This window comes from Homarus americanus, unplaced genomic scaffold, assembly GCF_018991925.1.
Source record: "Homarus americanus isolate GMGI-L3 unplaced genomic scaffold, GMGI_Hamer_2.0 scaffold34360, whole genome shotgun sequence".
In the NCBI taxonomy this organism is placed as follows: Eukaryota; Metazoa; Arthropoda; class Malacostraca; order Decapoda; family Nephropidae; genus Homarus; species Homarus americanus.
The window spans coordinates 7,505,682-7,523,318 of record NW_024739403.1 but is presented as its reverse complement, the minus strand read 5'-3'; the positions used below and the strand labels follow the sequence as shown (position 1 = coordinate 7,523,318).

General features: G+C 57.8%; 3 protein-coding genes across 3 annotated transcripts; 1 reads left to right on the top strand and 2 right to left on the bottom strand.

Moving 5' to 3' along the window:
• Window positions 1-83: 83 nt before the first annotated feature.
• LOC121874632 (collagen alpha-1(III) chain-like) lies at window positions 84-8,496 on the bottom strand. The gene is made up of 9 exons (XM_042378861.1): window positions 8,298-8,496; window positions 7,517-7,721; window positions 5,771-6,240; window positions 4,112-4,824; window positions 3,485-3,749; window positions 2,191-2,785; window positions 1,422-1,603; window positions 985-1,204; window positions 84-507 (listed from the first exon to the last, which is right to left on the bottom strand). The coding sequence occupies exons 1-9, from the start codon at window positions 8,494-8,496 to the stop codon at window positions 84-86; spliced, it is 3,273 nt and encodes a 1,090-aa protein (XP_042234795.1).
• Window positions 8,497-13,841: 5,345 nt separating this feature from the next.
• On the top strand, window positions 13,842-14,285 carry LOC121874631. Its single transcript, XM_042378860.1, has one exon. The coding sequence runs from the start codon at window positions 13,842-13,844 to the stop codon at window positions 14,283-14,285; it is 444 nt and encodes a 147-aa protein (XP_042234794.1).
• Window positions 14,286-14,524: 239 nt separating this feature from the next.
• Window positions 14,525-15,341, bottom strand: LOC121874630 (basic salivary proline-rich protein 2-like). The gene is made up of 2 exons (XM_042378859.1): window positions 14,958-15,341; window positions 14,525-14,755 (listed from the first exon to the last, which is right to left on the bottom strand). The coding sequence occupies exons 1-2, from the start codon at window positions 15,339-15,341 to the stop codon at window positions 14,525-14,527; spliced, it is 615 nt and encodes a 204-aa protein (XP_042234793.1).
• Window positions 15,342-17,637: the final 2,296 nt, after the last annotated feature.

Sequence of the window (17,637 nt, the reverse complement as noted above, 5' to 3'; positions counted from 1 at the left end):
GGTCCCTGATGCCTTCACCACCCCTGGGAAGGTCCCTGGGTACAACAGTGCCCCTTGGAGAGAAGCTGGGGGCGTTGCTGCCCTTAAAGAGGGCCTGTGGGGAAGCCCTCGCCCATGACAGGGTCCCTGTAGGCACCGCTGCCCCTGGGAGGGTCCATAGGATTTTGACCAGGCATGGGAGGGTCCCTGACGGCGTCGCCGCCCGTAGAATGGCACCTGGGGGCGCTAACGTCCCTGGGATTGCTCTTAAATTGGCCAATGCCCCTTGGAGGGGCCCCGCCACCTCTTAGAGGCCCCCTGTTGATTGAAACCCCCCTGGGAGGGCCTATGTGAGCACCACCAACCCTGGGAGTACCCTTGGGTGTGCCAACACCCCTGGGATTGCTCCCGCCGCCCGTGGGAGGCCCCCTGGGGGCGCCGCTGCCACTGGGAGGGATCCTAGGGTCGATGCCGCCCTTGGGAGCGCGACTGGGGGTACCAGCACCCGTAACAATTTCCTTGGAGGCGCTACCACCAGTGGGAGGTCACTTGAGGCTTCTGCTTCCTGTGGGGGCACCATCGCCCTTGTGAGGGTGCCACCGCTAATGCGAAGGCCTCTGGGGTGTTCAGTGCCCCTGGGAGGGAGGTGGAGGCTCTGCCGCCACTGGTGAGGATCCCTGCCGCCTCTATGAGTCCTCATGGGCTGAGGCGCCCCCCCTGGGAGGTCCCCTGTGGGCGCCACTGCAACAAGCAGGTCTCCTGGGAGCAGATCTTCATGCACTATTTAAAACTCTGGGAGATATGTCGTTAAATAATTACACTGCCCATCGCATTTCCAGTATCATTACATCCTGAACAGTGAAAATGAGAATAAATATCCAACATAAGTTTGGGTGTTGTGCTGACTGACTGTTTTGTTTTCCTATTGGCTGTAAATTAGTGGATTTACATTTTAGTCCACCAATCATCGACAAGTAAGGGATTGCTGGACGTATGCATATGTACGGCACCATAACCAAGCAAGCTATAGGGTTTCCAGGAAGGGAAGCCCCTGGTAGGGCAGCTGAGGCGCCACTGCCCAAAAGAGGGCCCCTGATGGCGCCACCGACCCTGGAAGAGGCCTTGGGGACGCCAGTGACCGTGTGAGAGCTGCTGGCGGTCCTACTGCCCCTAAGGAGGGCCTCTGGGGACGACTTTGCCCCTGGGAGGGCCCCTGGTGGCGCCACTGCCCAAAAGAGAACCACTGGTGCACCTGGAGGGACCCTAGGAATGCTGCCAGCCCTAAGAGGGCGCCTAAGGGCGTCAACCCCCCTGGGAGGGCACCTTGGGGCGCTGCCTTCCTGGGAGGGATCTTAAGGGTGCCACCAATCTCGGGAGGGCTGCTGCCGTCCCTTGAAGATGCCCTTGGGACCCCGCCACCAATTGGAGGGCCCCTGGCGTACCCGCACCGCTGAGAGGGCCCGGGAAGGAATCGCTGTCCCTGGGAGGGCCCCTGTGAGCGCCTCCAACCTTGGGAGGACCCTTAAGTGCACCACCGCCCATGAGAGGTCCCCCATCGCGCCTGGGAGGGTCCCCACTGCCCTTGGGAGGCCTCCTGGGGGCGCCGTCGTCATTGGGAGGGACCCTGGGGGCGACGTCGCCTTTGGGAGGACCACTGGAGTGCAACCGCCCCTGGGAATTCCCTTGGAGGCGCCGCCGCACCCAGCAGGTCCCTTTGGAGTAATTGTTTATGCACTATTTAGAACTCTAAGAGATAAGACGTTAAATAATTACACTGCCCATCGCATTTCCAGTATCATCACATCCTGAACAATGAAAAGGAGAATAAATAACCAACAGGAAAATATAAGTTTGGGTTTTCTTTTGAATCACTCCTCTCTTCTCCTTTTGGCTCTAATTTGGTGGATTTACATTATAGTCCACCAGTCATAGACAAGTAAGGGATTGCTGGACGTGTGTCATATGTTCGGCACCACGACCATGTATATGTCTCCCAGGAGGGGAAGCTCCTTGTAGGGCCTCTTTAGTGCCGCCGCCCATGGGAGGGTCCCTGATGGCTTCACTACCCCTGGGAGGGGCCCTGGGGGCATTGGCGCCCCTGGGGGAGAAGCTGGGGGCGCTGCTGCCTCTAAGGAGGGCCTCTGGGGGAAACCCTCGCCCCTGAGAGGGTCCCTGTGGGCACCATCGCCCCTGGAAGGTTATCTGCCGTACCCTGGAGGGCCCATAGGATTTTCGCCAGGCCTGGGAGGGTCCCTGAGGGCGTCGCCGCCCCTAGAATGGCACCTGGGGGCGCTAGCGTCCCTGGTATTGCTCTTAAAGTGGCCAATGCCCTTGGGAGGGGCAACGCCACCTCTTAGAGGGCCCCTGGGGATTAAAATGCCCGTGGGAGGAACTATGTGAGCATCACCAACCCTGGGAGTACCCTTGGGTGTGCTAACACCCCTGGTAGAGCTCCCGCCGCCCCCGGGAGGCCCCCTGGGGGCGCCTCTGCCACTGGGAGGGATCCTGGGGTCGATGCCGCTCTTGGGAGGGCCACGTGGTGTGCCACCACCCGTAACAATTTCCTTGGAGGCGCTACCACCCCTGGGAGGTCCCCTGGGGGCTTCTGCTTCCTGTGGGGGCACCATCGCCCTTGTGAGGGACTTACCACTAATGCGAAGGCCTCTGGGGTGTTCAGTGCCCCTGGGAGGGAGGTGGAGGCTCTGCCGCCCCTGGTGAGGATCACTGCCGCCCCTATGAGTCCTCATGGGCAGCGTCGCCACCTCTGGGAGGTCCCCTCTTGGCGCCACTGCAACAAGCAGTTCTCCTGGGAGCAGATCTTCATGCACTATTTAAATCTCTGGCAGATATGACGTTAAATAATTACACTGCCCATCGCATTTCCAGTATCATTACATCCTGAACAATGAAAATGAGAATAAATATCCAGCAGGAAAACATAAGTTTGGGTGTTGTGCTGACTGACTGTTTTGTTTTCCTATTGGCTGTAAATTAGTGGATTTACATTTTAGTCCACCAATCATCGACAAGTAAGGGATTGCTGGACGTATGCAATATGTACGGCACCATAACCAAGCAAGCTATAGGGTTTCCAGGAAGGGAAGCCCCTGGTAGGGCAGCTGAGGCGCCACTGCCCAAAAGAGGGCCCCTGATGGCGCCACCGACCCTGGAAGGGGCCTTGGGGATGCCAGTGATCCTGTGAGAGCTGCTGGGGGTGCTACTGCCCCTAAGTAGGGCCTCTGGAGACAACTTCCCTCACTGGGAGGGCCCCTGGTGACGCCACTGCCCAAAAGAGAACCACTGGTGCACCTGGAGGGCCCCTAGGAATGCCGCCAGCCCTAAGAGGGTGCCTAAGGGTGTCAACCCTCCTGGGAGGGCACTTGGGGCCGTTGCCTTCCTGGGAGGGATCTTAAGGGTGCCACCAATCTTGGGAGGGCCCCTGCTGTCAGTTATAAAGGCCCTTGGGGCCCTGCCACCAATTCGAGGGCCCCTGGTGTCCCCCCACCTTTGGTAGGGCCCCTGAAAGAATCGCCGTCCCTGGGAGGGCCCCTGTGGGCGCCTGCAATCCTGGGTGGACCCTTAAGTGCACCACCGCCCCTGAGAGGTCCCCCGCCGCCCCTCGGAGGGTCCCCACTGCCCTTGGGAGGCCTCCTGGGGGCGCCGTCGTCATTGGGAGGAACCCTGGGGGCGACACTGCCCTTGGGAAGACCACTGGGGGTGCCACCGCCCCTGAGAATTTCCTTGGAGGCGCCGCCGCACCTAGCAGGTTCCTTTGGGGCAATTGTTTATGCACTATTTAGAACTCTAAGAGATATGACGTTAAATAATTTAATTGCCCATCACATTTCCAGTATCATCACATCCTGAATAATGAAAAGGAGTATAATTAACCAACAGGAAAACATAAATTGGGGTGTTCTTTTGAATCACTCCTCTCTTCTTCTATTGGCTGTAATTTGGTGGATTTACATTATAGTCCACCAGTCATAGACAAGTAAGGGATTGCTGGACGTATGTCATATGTACAGCAGCACGACCATGCTTGCTACCTTTATAGGTCTTCCAGGAGGGGAAGCTCTTGGTAGGGCCTCTGTAGCGCCACCGCCTAAAGGAGTGTCCTTGATGGCTTCACCACCCCTGTGTGGGACCCTGGGGTCATCAGCGCCCCTTGGAGAGAAGCTGGGGCTGCGCTGCTTCCTCTAAGGAGGTCCTCTGGGGAAGCCCTAGCACCTGAGAGGATCCCTGTGGGCGCCACCGCCCCTGGGAGGGACTCTGCCATACATGGAAGGACCCATAGGATTTTCGCCAGGCATGGGAGGGTCCCTGAGGGCGTCGCCGCCCCTAGAGTGGCACCTGGGGGCGCTGCCGTCCTTGGGATGACTCTTAAAGCTGCCAATGCCCCTGGGATGGCCCCCGCTGCTATTGAAACGCCCCAGGGGGCCGCGCTACCAACTGGGAGTACCCTTGGGTGTGCCAACATCCCTGGGAGAGCTCCCGCCGCCCCTGGGAGGCCCCCTGGGGGCGCTGCTGCCACTGGGATGGACCCTGGGTGCGACGCCGCCCTTGGGAATCCAACTGGGGGCGCTACCCCCCGCGAGAATTTCCTTGGAGGCGCTACCACCCCGGAAGTTCCCCTGGGGGCTTCCCCTTCCCCTGGGGGCACCATCGCCCTTGTGAGGGTCCCGCCGCTAATGGGATGGCCTCTGGGGTTTTCACTGCCCCTGGGAAGGACGTGGGGGCTCTGCCGCATGTGGTATGGATCCTTGCTTCCTCTATGAGTCCTCATGGGCACCGCCGCCGCCCTTGGGAGGTCCCCTGGGGGCGCCACCGCACCACGCAGGTCTCCTGGGAGCAGATGTTCATGTACTATTTAAATCTCTGGGAGATATGACGTTACATAATCACACTGCCCATCGCATTTCCAGTATCATTACAGCCTGAACAATGAAAGAGAGAATAAATATCCAACAGGAAAACATAAGTTTGGGTGTTGTGCTGATAGACTGTTCTGTTTTCCTATTGGCTGTAATTTGGTGGAATTACATTTTAGTCCTCCAATCACAGACAAGTAAGGGATTGTTGGATGTATGTCATATGTACGGCACAACGAACAAGCTAGCTATGGGTGTCCCAGGAGGGTAAGCTCCTGGTAATAATAATAATAATAAAGAATAATAAACGGTTTATTAATAGAGTTGCAGCCAGTGGCTGAAAATATACAAACTTACATGTGATTTAGACATAATGATATACGTTCAATACATTTACAGGGCTGTACATTACATAAATCAGGAGTTGTTTATTTTTTTATCAATAGATGGGATGGTGCTATTCTTATATCTATCGGTGCGGGCTCTTATGGGCTGAATTTTGTTGTAGTGGCGGACTGCGCGAGTTGGGTGGGGGGCTGCAGGAGGTGGCGATGGCGAGGGTGGTGCAGTAGTCCATTGCCAAACCTTTCCAGTGCTTGGTGGTGGAGGTCACTGAGGGATGGCATTTACAGGGTGGAGAGAGCATTGGTGTAGCTGGAGTATTCTGCGCCGAACATGATTCTGCAGGCCCTTTTCTGTATCTTCTCCAGCTGACGTTGTTGGGTGGAGTTGAGAGAAGACGACCAGGCTGGTGACGCATACGTTAGTTTGGGGAGAATAAGGGCATTGTAGATGGTCCTCAGCTCTGGCGTGGGTGTCCCAAGTGACCTAAGTCGTCGTAGCATGTATAGACGGTACGAGGCTGGTTGGTAGGGCCTCTGGAGCGCCACCGCCCAAGGGAGGGTCCCTGAGGGCTTCACCACCACTGGGAGGGACCCTGGGGGCATCAGTGCCCCTGGGAGAGGACCTGGGGGCACTGCTGCCCCTAAGGAGGGCCTCTGGGGAAACCCTCACCCCTGAGAGGGTCCCTGTGGGCACCACCGCCCCTGGGAGGGCCTCTGCCGTACATGGGAGGGCCCATAGGATTTTCGCCAGGTCTGGGAGGGTCCCTGAGAGCGTCGCCGCCCCTAGAATGGCACCTGGGGGCGCTGCCGTCCGTGGGATGACTCTTAAAGTTGCTAATGCTCCTGGGAGGGCCCCCGCCGCCCTTGAAGGGCCCTTGGGGGCCCCACCATCACTTGGAAGGCACCTGGGGTCGGCAACGCCCCTGGGAGGGCCCCTGTGGGCACCACCAACCCTAGGAGTACCCTTGGGTGTGCCAACACCCTTGGGAGAGCTCCCACCGCCCCTGGGAGGCCCCCTGGGGACGCCACCGCACCAAGCAGGTCTCCTGGGAGCAGATGTTCATGCACTATTTAAAACTCTAGGTCTAGGAGATATGACGTTAAATAATTGCACTGTCCATCGCATTTCCAGTATCATTACATCCTGTACAATGAAAAAGAGAATAAGTATCCAAAAGGAAAACATAAGTTTGGGTGTTGTGCTGACTAACTGTTCTCTTTTTCCTATTGGCTGTAATTTGGTGGATTTACATTTTAGTCCCCTAATCATCGACAAGTAAGGGATTGCTGGATGTATATCATATGCATGGCACCGCGACTAAGCAAGCTATAGGGGTCCTAGGAGGGGAAGCCCCTGGTAGGGCCGCTGAGGCGCTACCGCCCAATAGAGGGCCCCTGATGGCGCCATCGACAGTGGAAGAGGCCCTGAGGACGCCAACGTCCCTGTGAGACCTGCTGGGGGTGCTACTGCCCCTATGGAGGACCTCTGGGGACGACCTTGCCCCTGGGAGGCCCCCTGGGGACGCCACCGCACCAAGCAGGTCTCCTGGGAGCAGATGTTCATGCACTATTTAAAACTCTAGGTCTAGGAGATATGACGTTAAATAATTGCACTGTCCATCGCATTTCCAGTATCATTACATCCTGTACAATGAAAAAGAGAATAAGTATCCAAAAGGAAAACATAAGTTTGGGTGTTGTGCTGACTAACTGTTCTCTTTTTCCTATTGGCTGTAATTTGGTGGATTTACATTTTAGTCCCCTAATCATCGACAAGTAAGGGATTGCTGGATGTATATCATATGCATGGCACCGCGACTAAGCAAGCTATAGGGGTCCTAGGAGGGGAAGCCCCTGGTAGGGCCGCTGAGGCGCTACCGCCCAATAGAGGGCCCCTGATGGCGCCATCGACAGTGGAAGAGGCCCTGAGGACGCCAACGTCCCTGTGAGACCTGCTGGGGGTGCTACTGCCCCTATGGAGGACCTCTGGGGACGACCTTGCCCCTGGGAGGGCCTCTGGAGGCGCCACTGCCCCTAGGAGGACCACTGCCGCACCTGGAGGGCCCTTATTAATGCCGCCACCCCTGGGATGGTGCCTAAGGGTGTCACCCCCCCCCCCGTCTCCTTGGGAGGGCACCTGGGGGCGCCGCCTTCCTGGGAGGGATCTTAAGGGTGCCACCAATTTTGGGAGGGCCCCCACCGTCCCCTGAAGAGCCTTTTGGGGCGCTGCCACCAATTGGAGGGCCCCTGGCGTCCCCTACACCTGGGAGGGCCCCTGGAGGAGACGCCGTCCCTGGGAGGGCCCCTGTGGGCGCCTCCAACCCTGCGAGGACCCTTAGGTGCGCCACCGCCCCTGGGAGGTTCCCCACCGTCCCTAGGAGGGTCCACACTGCCCCTGGGAGGCCTCCTGGGGGCGCGGTCGTCATTGGGACGGACCCTGGGGGCGACCCCGCCCTTGGGAGGGCCACCGGGGGTGCCACCGCCCCTGGGAATTCAATTGGAGGCGCCGCCGCACCTAGCAGGTCCCCTTGGGGCAATTGTTTATGCACTATTTAGAACTGTAAGAAATATGCCGTTAAATAATTACACTGCCCATCGCATTTCCAGGATCATCACATCCTGAACAATGAAAAGGAGAATAAATAACTAACAGGGAAACATAAGTTTGGGTGTTGTGTTGACTGACTGTTCTGTTTTCCTATTGGCTGTAATTTGGTGGATTTACATTTTAGTCCACCAATCACAGACAAGTAAGGGATTGCTGGACTTATGCAATATGTACGGCTCCACGACCAAGCAAGCTATAGGGTTTCCAGGAGGGGAAGCCTCTGGTAGGGCCACTGAGGCGCCACCGCCCCTGGGAGGGCCGGTGGAGGCGCCACTGTCCATAAGAGGACCACTGTTGCACCTGCAGGGCTCCTAGGAATGCCGCCAGCCCTGGGAGGGTGCCTAAGGACGTCACTCTTCTTGGGAGGGCACGTGGGGGCGCTGCCTTCCTGGGAGGAATCTTAAAGGTGCCATCAATCTTGGGAGGGCCCCAGCCGTCCCTTGAAGAGGTCCCTGGGGCCCCGCCACCAATTGGAGGGTCCCTGGCGTTCCCCACCCATGAGAGGGCCCCTGGAGGAATCGCCGTCCCTGGGAGGGCCCCTGTGGGCGCCTCCAACTCTGGAAGGACCCTTAAGTGCGCCACCACCCCTGAGAGGTCCCAGGAGGGGAAGCCCCTGGTAGGGCCTCTGGAGTGCCAGAGCCCATGGGAGGGTCCTTGATGGCTTCATCACCCCTGGGCGGGGCCCTAGGGGCATAAGCGTCCCTGGGAGAGAAGCTGGGGGCTCTGCTGTCCCTAAGGAGGGACTCTGGGGAACCCTCTCTCCTGAGAGGGTCCCTGTGAGCACCACCGCCTATGGGAGAGTCTCTGCCTTAACTGTAAGGGCCCATAGGATTTTTGTCATCCCTGGGAGGGTCCCTGAGGGCGTCGCCGCCCTTAGAATGGCACGTGGGGCGCTGTCGTTCCTGGGATGGCTCTTAAACTTGCCAATGCCCCTAGGAGGGCCTCCGCCGCCCTTGAAGGCCCCCTGGGGGCACTGCCACCACTTGGAGGGACCCTGGGGTTAGGAACGCCCCTGGGAGGGCCACTGTGGGCACCACCAACCCTGAGAGTACCATTGGGTGTGCCAACACCCCAGGGAGAGCTCCCACCCTCTCTGGGAGGCCTCCTGGGGGCGCCACTGGCACTGGGAGGTGACCCTGGGGGCGACGTCGCCCTTGGGAATCCAACTGGAAGCGCTAACACCCGTGAGAATTTCCTTGGAGGCGCTACCACCCCTGGGAGGTCCCCTGGGGGCTTCTGCTTCCCCTGGGGGCACCATCGCCCTTGTGAGGGTCCCGCCGCTAATGAGAAGGCCTCTGGGGTTTTCACTGCCCCTGGGAGGGACGTGGGGGCTCTGCCGCCCCTGGTGAGGATTCCTGCTGCTTCTATGAATCCTCACGGGTAGCGCTGCCACCCCTGGGAGGTCCCCTGGGGGCGCCACCGCACCAAGAAGGTCTCATGGGAGCAGTTCATGCACTATTTAAAACCCTAGGAGATATGACGTTAAATAATTCTACTGCCCATCGCATTTCCAGTATCATTACATCGTGAACAATGAAAAAGAGAATAAATATCCAACAGGAAAACATAAGTTTGGGTGTTGTGCTGACTGATTCTTCTGGTTTCCTATTGGCTGTAATTTGGTGGTTGTATATTTTAGTCCACCAATCATAGACAAGTAAGGGATTGCTGGACGTATGTCATATTTACGGCACCACGACCAAGCTTTTAGGGCCTCTGGATCGCCACCGCCCATGGGAGGGTCCCTGATGGTTTCACCACCCCTGGGATGGGCTCTGGGGGTATCAGCGCCCCTGGGAGAGCTGCTGGTGGTGCTACTGGCCCTAAGGAGGGCGTCTGGGGACGACCTCGTCCCTGGGAGTGCCCCTGGAGGCGCCACTGCCCATAAGAGCACCACTGCTTCACCTGGAGAGCATCGCTGCTCCTGCAAGGGCTCCTGGGAGAGTCCCCACTGCCCGTGGGAAGACTCCGGGGGCCTGACTGCCCCTGGGAAGGCCATGGAGGTCCCGACGCATCTCGGTTTGCCACCACTCATGGAAGGGCGCCTGAGTGCGTTTCCGCCTCTCGGTGGGCCCCTGGAGGCGCACCCATCCCTGGGATGGCTCATGTGGGCGCCGCTGCTCCTGGGAGGGATCTTAGGAACGTCACCGCCCTGGGAGGGCCGCCGCCACCGCTGGGATGTCCTCTGGGGGTGCCACCGCTACTAGTAGAGCCCCTGGGGGCGACGATGGCCTTGGGTAAATCCCCTGGAGGTGCCGCTGCCCCTGTGAATTACTCTAGGGTCCTACCACTCCTTGGAGGGTCCCTGGGCATGTTGCCACCCCTTGAAGTTCACATGGGACTGCCGTGTCCCTTAGGAGTGAAGCACACCCTGGGAGGGCCCATAGGGGCGCTGCCGCTACTCGAAAGTCTCCTGAGGGCAGTTGTTTATGCACTATTTAGAACTCTAAGAGATATGACGTTAAATAAATACATTGCCCATTGCATTTCTAGTATCATCGCTTCCTGAACAATGAAAAGGAGAATAAATATGCAACAGGAAAACATAAGTTGGGATGTTGTGCTGACTGACTGTTCTGTAATTTGGTGGATTTTCAGTTTAGTCCACCAATCACAGTTGCTAGACGTATGCAATATTTACGACACCACGACCAAGCAGGCTATAGGGTTCCTGGAAGGGGGGCGTCCTTGGTAGGATCTTTGGGGGCGACACTGACCCTGGGAGGGCCCCTTGGATCGGTGGAGCAGCCGCCTCTGGGGGCGCCCCCGCCCGTGGTAGTACTCATAGCAGCGCCACCACCCCTGTGAGGGCCCTGGGGGCGCCACTGCCTCTTAGAGGGCCCGTAGGATCGTCACCGCCCCTGGGTGGGTCCCTGGGGGTACCTCCACGCTTTGGATAGCCCTTTGGGACTCCATCGCTCCTAGCAGGGCACCTGGAGTCTCTGCCCCCCCAAGGATGGCCCTTGGGAGCGCCGATATCTCTGCGAGGGCCCGTGGGGACGCCACCGACCCTGACAGGGCCCCTGGGGCACTACCGACTCTGGTACGTCCCCTGGGGACTCTGCTTTCCCTGGAAGGGTCCCTGGGTGCGCTACAGCTTCTGAAAGGGCCCCTGGAGGTGCAGTTGGCCCTGGGAGGGACCCTATGGACGCCACCGCTCCTGGCAGGGTCCCTTGCAGCACTTCTGCCCTTAGTGAGGATCCTTGGGATGCCACCGCCCCTGGCAGGGCCCCTGGGGGCACCACCGACCCTAGTAGGTCTTCTGAGGGCGCCGCTGCCCTTGGGAGGGCCCTTGGAGGCATCGTCGTCCCTTGGAGGGTCCCTATGAGCGCCATGTCCCATAGGAAGGCTCGTGGGGGCACCACCGGCACAGGAAAGTCTCCTTGTGGCGCCGCTGTCCCTGGGAGGGCCCCTGGGGGCGACAGCGCATCTGAGAGTGTTCCTGGAGATGCCACCGCTCCTGGCAGGACCTTGGAGACGCCACTCTCTTTAAGGAGGGCTACTGGGGGCTCGGCCACCCCTGGGAGAGCCCCTGGGCACACCACCTCCTCTGGCTGGGCCCCTGGGGGCACCACCGACCCTGGTAGGTCCCCTGGGAGCGCTGCTGCCCCTGGGAGGGCCCTTGGGGGCGCCACCGCCTCTGAGAGGGCCCCTGGAGTCGCGATCGGCTTTGGAGGGGCCCTTATGGATGCCACCAGACCTGGCAGGGCCCCTGGCGGCGCCGCAGTTCCTAGGGAGGGCCCCTGGGGATGCCACTGCCCTTGGCAGGGCCCCTGGGGGTACCACCGTGCCTGGTAGGTCCCCTGAGGGCGTCTCTGCCCCTGGTAGGGCCCCTGGAGGCACCACCGCCCCTGGGAGGGCCTCTGGGGTCCTACCGCTTCTGAGACGACCCGTGGTGTCGCGGTCTCCCCTGGGAGGCTAACAAAGACACTGTTGAATACAGTTTGGGATTCTCAAAAAGAACCCGTAAAACTGTAATTAGGAGGGAACTTATTGATGAATTTAATGCAAGCAGATAAGTGCAAACACGCTCTAGTCGCTCCATAGTTTACCATTATGAGATGTATCAAATGAAAAATGTATATGGAGCAAGTAACAAGATCACTAGATTACAGGATGTTGTAACCGCTAGACAGAGGTTAGGATATAAGTACCTCTGGCAGTATATCCCTCAAGCAGATGTGAACAAGACTAAATGTAAAGTGTGTGGCCAGACATACGGTCACACACTTGAACACTACGTCCTCGATTGTGTGAAGATAGAACCTTTTAGGGACAGTTCCAAGCACACTGTCTGTGAAACGGCACAACACTTCATCTCTAATGGCAAGATAGCCGACATATTAATATTGTATCCACTTTTTTGCACTTAGTCGTTATATCAGTTCCCATGTATAGAACCAAACACACAATGTGCTTGAACACCTCTCACGCAAATGTGAATAACAAAGTGTGCGGCCAGACATACTGACTCACACTCCACTCACACAGTTGTGAATAAGTTACCCTTTATGTACAGAACTAAACAAATAATGTATTTGAAGTACTGTGTAACATTCAGTGCCATAATATCCTGACCACTGGGGTTAATTATTCTGACCTTTTGTAAACCATACTCTGTAATCCTTTTGCATTACCGCTCACAGGATGAGTATGGGGTGCACAATAAACTAGCCACTCTTGGGAGGGCCCCTGGGGACGCCACTGCTCCTTTCAGGACCATAGCGGCGCTCTGCCCTTAAATAGGGCCCCTTGAGGCGCAGTCGACCTTGATAGGGCCCTTGGGGACGCCACCTCTCCTGGCAGGGCCCCTGGGGCACCACAGGGGCCTTTTAAGGGGCATCTGTGACCCCAGGAGCCTGCCAAGGGAATCGGTGCCCACTGGGGCCCTCTCAAGGGCGGCGGCGTCCTCAGGGGCCCTGCCAGGGACAGCGGCACCCCCAATAGGCCTCCCACCTCTGGTGGTGCTGCCAGGGGCGGTGGTGCACCCATGGGCCCGTCCAAGGGCGATGACGACCCCGTGGGCTCTCTTTAGGGGCAGGGGTGCTCTCAGGAGGCTTCCCAGCCGCATCTGCGTCCAGAAAGGCCCTGCCAGAGCCAGTAGTGTCCCCAGGAGCAGCGGCGCCTGCAGGGGCTTACCCTTGGGAACCGTCGCCTCCAAGAGACCTCCCAGGGGCGTTGGCGCCCCCAGGGGCTTTCATTAGGAGCAACAGACCCTCAGAGGCCCTCGTAGAGGCGTTGGTGCGCTCAGGGTCCCTTCCATGGGCGGTTGCGATCCCAGGGGCCTCCGAGGGGCGACGGCGCCAAGCCAGTGTCCGCCCCAGGGACGCTAGCGCCCCATGGGGACCTCCCAGGGGTAGCGGCGCCGCCAGGGGCCCTCCCAGAGTCGGTGGCGCCTAGAGAGGCCCTTTCAGAGGCGGTAGCGCTCGAGGCCCTCACAGGGGCGGCGGATCCCTCAGAGGCCCTCCCAGGGGCATCGGCGATCACCATGGGCCCTCCCAGAGGCGGTGGCGCCCACAGGGTCCCTTCCAGGGGCAACGGCGATCCGCAGGAGACCTCTTAATGAAGGTAGCCTTCCAGAAGCCCTTCCAGAGCGTGTGGCGTCCCGAGGGGCCCTCCCAGAGGCGGTGGTGCCCCAGTGGGCCGCCCACGTGTGACAGCGCCCCAAGGGGCACTTCTTAGGGGCAGCGGCGCCCCCAGGGACGTTTCATTCGGAATCAGCATGCTCAGGAGTTTCTATAATGTAATTTTCACCAAAAATCAAATTTTGGGCCAACCCTCTCGAAAAGTAAGCCTTACACCTTAATAATTTTTAGAACCAAAGTATAATTTTCTCTCATAATTAAAATCTAAGGGGTTTAACTAATTAAGTACTTACAGAATAGCACCTTAACACCAAAATAAAATTTTGGAAACCCCTAGTTGGCGAGTAATTAACAAATAAAAATGTCATTAAATTTTCAAAGCTTCATTACATCCACTAATTACCCGGCAATGGAATCGTGGCCCTTATATTCGAAACCAAGGGACCCGGGGGCAATGCAGTCTCTGGGAGGGCCCTTAGGGGCTCCGCCGACCGCGACAAGGCCTTTGGAGGCGCCGTCGCCCCATGGATTGCCCCTAGGGGCGGCGCTGCCCCTAGAAAGACCCCAGGGCGCCACCACCACTATCAGAGTCTCTGTGGTCGCCCCCGCCTCTGGCAAAGCCTCTAAGGGCGCCACCGCATCTAGGAGGGACCCGAGAGAGCCCTTCGTTCCTGGTAGGGCCCCTGGGAGTACCCCTAGCGGTGTCGCCGCCCCTGGAAGGGTCCTTGGGGTAGTCACCACCACTGTCAGGGCCCCTGGGGACGCCGCTGCCCCTGAAAGGGGCCCTGGGGGTGCCGTTGCCTCTGGAAGGGCCCCTGGGAAAACTACCGCCCCTGGGAGAGCCCATGGGGTCGCCGCTGCCATTAAGGATAGCCGCTTGGTGCGCCGCCTCCCCTAGGCGAAGCCTTGAGGACACCACCACCCCTGGGAGGTCACCAGCGCATCACCGCTGCCCTTGAAAAGGCCTCTGGGGGCACCACCTCATCTGGAGGGGCAACCTGAAGGCACTACCGCCCCTGACAGCGCCCCTGGGGTCTCTCCACCCCGCAAGGAGGGTTTCTGGGAACGCCAATACCCCTGAGAGGACCCCTGTGGGGTTCATCGCCCCTGAAAGGGCCCATAAAGGCGCCATTGACCCTAAGGAGGGCATTTGACGAATCTGTTGCCCGTGGGAGGGGCGCCACCGCCCTTGGGACGGTCCCTGGGGGCGTCAGCGTCACTGGGGGTCCCTAAGAGCGCCGTCGTCTCTGGGAGTGCCTTTGGAGGCGCCACCGCACCTGGGAAGGTCCCATGAGATGCCGCTGCCCCGATGGAGAGCACTTGGGGTGTCGTCACCACTGGGGGCACCGCCGCCCCTAAGGAAAGTTCCTGGGGGCGCAACCACCCCTGGATGAGATACTAGGAGCGCCACCGCCGCTGGAAGGGCACCTTGGAGCACTTCTGCCCCTAATGAGAGCTCCTGAGAGTGCCCCTGGGGACGCTATCGCCCCTGGCAGGGCCTCCGAGGGGACCACTGACCCTGGTAGGTCCCCTGGGGGCGCCCCTGCCCCTAAGGAGAGTACCTGGTTGCGCTGTTGCCCCTGGGAGGTCCACTGTGGGTGTTGCTGTCCCTGGGAGGGCCCCTTGGGGCGCCGCTGCCTTTTGGATGACTCCTTGGGACGCCTCCGCCCCTAGCAGGGCCCCTGGGATCGCTGCCCCACCTAAAGAAGGTCCCTGGGGGCGCCGATGTCTCTATGAGGGACCGTGGGTAACCGCTGCCCCTAATGAGATCTCCTGGGAGCACTGTTGCACTTGGGAGGTCCTCTGGGGATCGCCGCTGCCCCTGGGGGTACCACCGCCTTTGGAAGGGCCCCCTGGAGGAGCCACCGTTTCTGGGAGAGCCCCTCGGGACAACGCCGCCTGTACGAAGGGCTCCTGGTGGCGCTGCTGCCCCTGGGATGGCCTCTTGGGGCATCGCCGCCCGTTGGGATGGCTCCTGGGAAGGTCCCTGGGGGCGTCACTGCACCTAGAAGGGCCCCTGGGGTGCAACTGCCCCTGCGGGGTCCATAAGAGCACCGCCACCCCTGGGAATGCCCCTGGAGGTACCGCCTCTTCTGGGAAGGCGACTGGAGGCGCCGATTCCCCTAAGGAGAGCTTCTGGGGGCTCTGTTGTCCCTGGGCGGGCCTTTAGGGGAGACACTGCCTCTTGGAGGGCCCGTGGGGGTGCCGTTGCCCCTGGGCGGGCCCCTGGACTCACCACTGTCCATTGGAGGGTCAAGGGCCCCTGGGGCGTCACCGCCCCTGGCAAGGCCCATGGGGACACCGCTGCCCCTAAGGAGAGCCCCTAAGGAGAGCCCCTGGGGGCGCCGTCACCCCTGGGCGAGCGATTGGGGCCACTACCACCCCTGGGCGAGCGACTGGGGCCACTACCACCCCTGGGCGAGCGACTGGGGCCACTACCACCCCTGGGAGGTTCCCTGGGGATCGCCGCTGCCCCTGGAAGGGCCCCTTGGGAGCCGACTGTGGGAGGGCCCCTGCGAGCACCGTTGCTCTTGCGAGGTCTCCTGGCAGCGTCGCCGCCCCTGGAAGGGGCCCCTGGACGGGCTGCTGGGGAAGCCACAGCTCCTGGCAGGAGTTGTAAAAAATGTAAGTCTTAACCTTAGTAATTACTCGCCAACTATGAGTTTCCAAAGTGCGATTTTGGTGTTAATGTGTTATTCTGAGCCACAAAACCCAGGATTGAGACTCTTGAACCCAAAGCATTAGGCACTGATGCATTATTCTGGCCATAAATGCCTCACATTCATGAGTCTGAATCTTGGGGTTCGCGGTTCAGGAGGAGAGGCTACAGGATTTTTGTGGGGGATAGTAAATTAAATCTTACAAAATTACTTCAGCGAAAATCATTACAATTATTGACAACATGATCTTTCAAAATATACAGTGAACTTCAGTATTTTTCTTGTAGAACAAAATACCCAGAATCAAACTATAATCAACATACTGTATTGTACATTACTACAATAATTTTATCTGCATTTAAAATTAACCCCTTCACTACGGGAACGCCACTTTTGATATTTTATTTGGGTTAGCGCCGGACGATTTTATTAAGCTTAGAGGGGACCTGTAGACAAGTGGTTACTGCTAGACTGTTAACAGCCCAGATGTATTATTCTTAAACAGATGCGGTATTTCTCTTCATGATTCCTTCTCGTTAAACCCACGTGGATTTTTCCGTTGTGGTAATTCCCTCCTTCTCGAGTGTAGAGATGATCGGTCGGTAAATGTCTCGGGTAAACGGCAAAATCATCCCATGTCCCCGAATCACTCCGTCCAAGACCACCCGTGTGGCGATGGCGACCGGATAACCCACAGTCTTGGTCATGGCGGAGTAACCGGTCGACTCGCCGTACGACACCAGGTTGATGCCCTTCAACTCCTCCCTGCCGTCGGGCCACGTGATGCCGATCTTGTGACGTAGAACCACCAGGTCACGCTCCCTGGTCTCTGCGATGACGTAAATAAATAAACAAAACCACCATCGCTCTTTATGTTATATTCCCCAGTTCTTAGTTATAATTGATGTACATGTGTGTGACCTATGAGACACCCTGTACACCTATGAGACACCCTGTACATGTGTGTGACCTATGAGACACCCTGTACATGTGTGTGTGACCTATGAGACACCCTGTACATGTGTGTGACCTATGAGACACCCTGTACATGTGTGTGACCTATGTGTAGTAAACAGAAATACAAACTAGTGTACTCAGTAAGTTATATAAATACAAATGACATGACTCAACAAACTAGTACAGAAAAAAACTACTGTACTCAACATGCCAGAGTACAAAAACATCGACACGCCTCATGCTACACTAGTACACGAAAACAAGATGCCACTTACGGAGCTGCAGTCGCTTGGAGATGTAGTGAAGCGTGTCGAGCTGTGAATTATTAGCCTTGAACAACAAATCGTCATTTCACAGCCCAGAGATTCAATGTTTTGTAACTGGTTCTCATTATCTATTCGCTCCAGCACCAGCGATCTCAAGTTTTCGTAGAAAATATTGGAATTCAGCAGGCGGAGTAGACTACACACAATTTCTGTAAAAAATAAATATTATTATTTACAGATGAAGTAGATTACACAAAGCTTTATCTGTTGTTTGTTGTTTACTTAATGTGTTGGTTGTTTGTATCAGAGGTTTAAAGTTTATGTGAATTATCTTATTATTTTATCGATCTTTTTAATATAATCGGAA

Coding starts and splice junctions, on each gene's coding strand:
- LOC121874632 (XM_042378861.1), bottom strand. CDS start 8,496: ATGCCCCTAGGGCCCCGCCCAGGGGTGATGAAGCCATCAAGGACCCTC. Junction 7,722..8,297: donor CTCCAGGGGCCCTCTCATGG/GTGGGGAACGCC, acceptor AATTGCCCCAAG/GGGACCTGCTAGGTGCGGCG. Junction 6,241..7,516: donor CACCTAAGGGTCCTCGCAGG/GTTGGAGGCGCC, acceptor ATCTGCTCCCAG/GAGACCTGCTTGGTGCGGTG.
- LOC121874631 (XM_042378860.1), top strand. CDS start 13,842: ATGCAGTCTCTGGGAGGGCCCTTAGGGGCTCCGCCGACCGCGACAAGG.
- LOC121874630 (XM_042378859.1), bottom strand. CDS start 15,341: ATGCCCCAAGAGGCCATCCCAGGGGCAGCAGCGCCACCAGGAGCCCTT. Junction 14,756..14,957: donor GACCTCCCAGGGGCAACAGC/GCAACCAGGTAC, acceptor TTGCGCCCCCAG/GAACTTTCCTTAGGGGCGGC.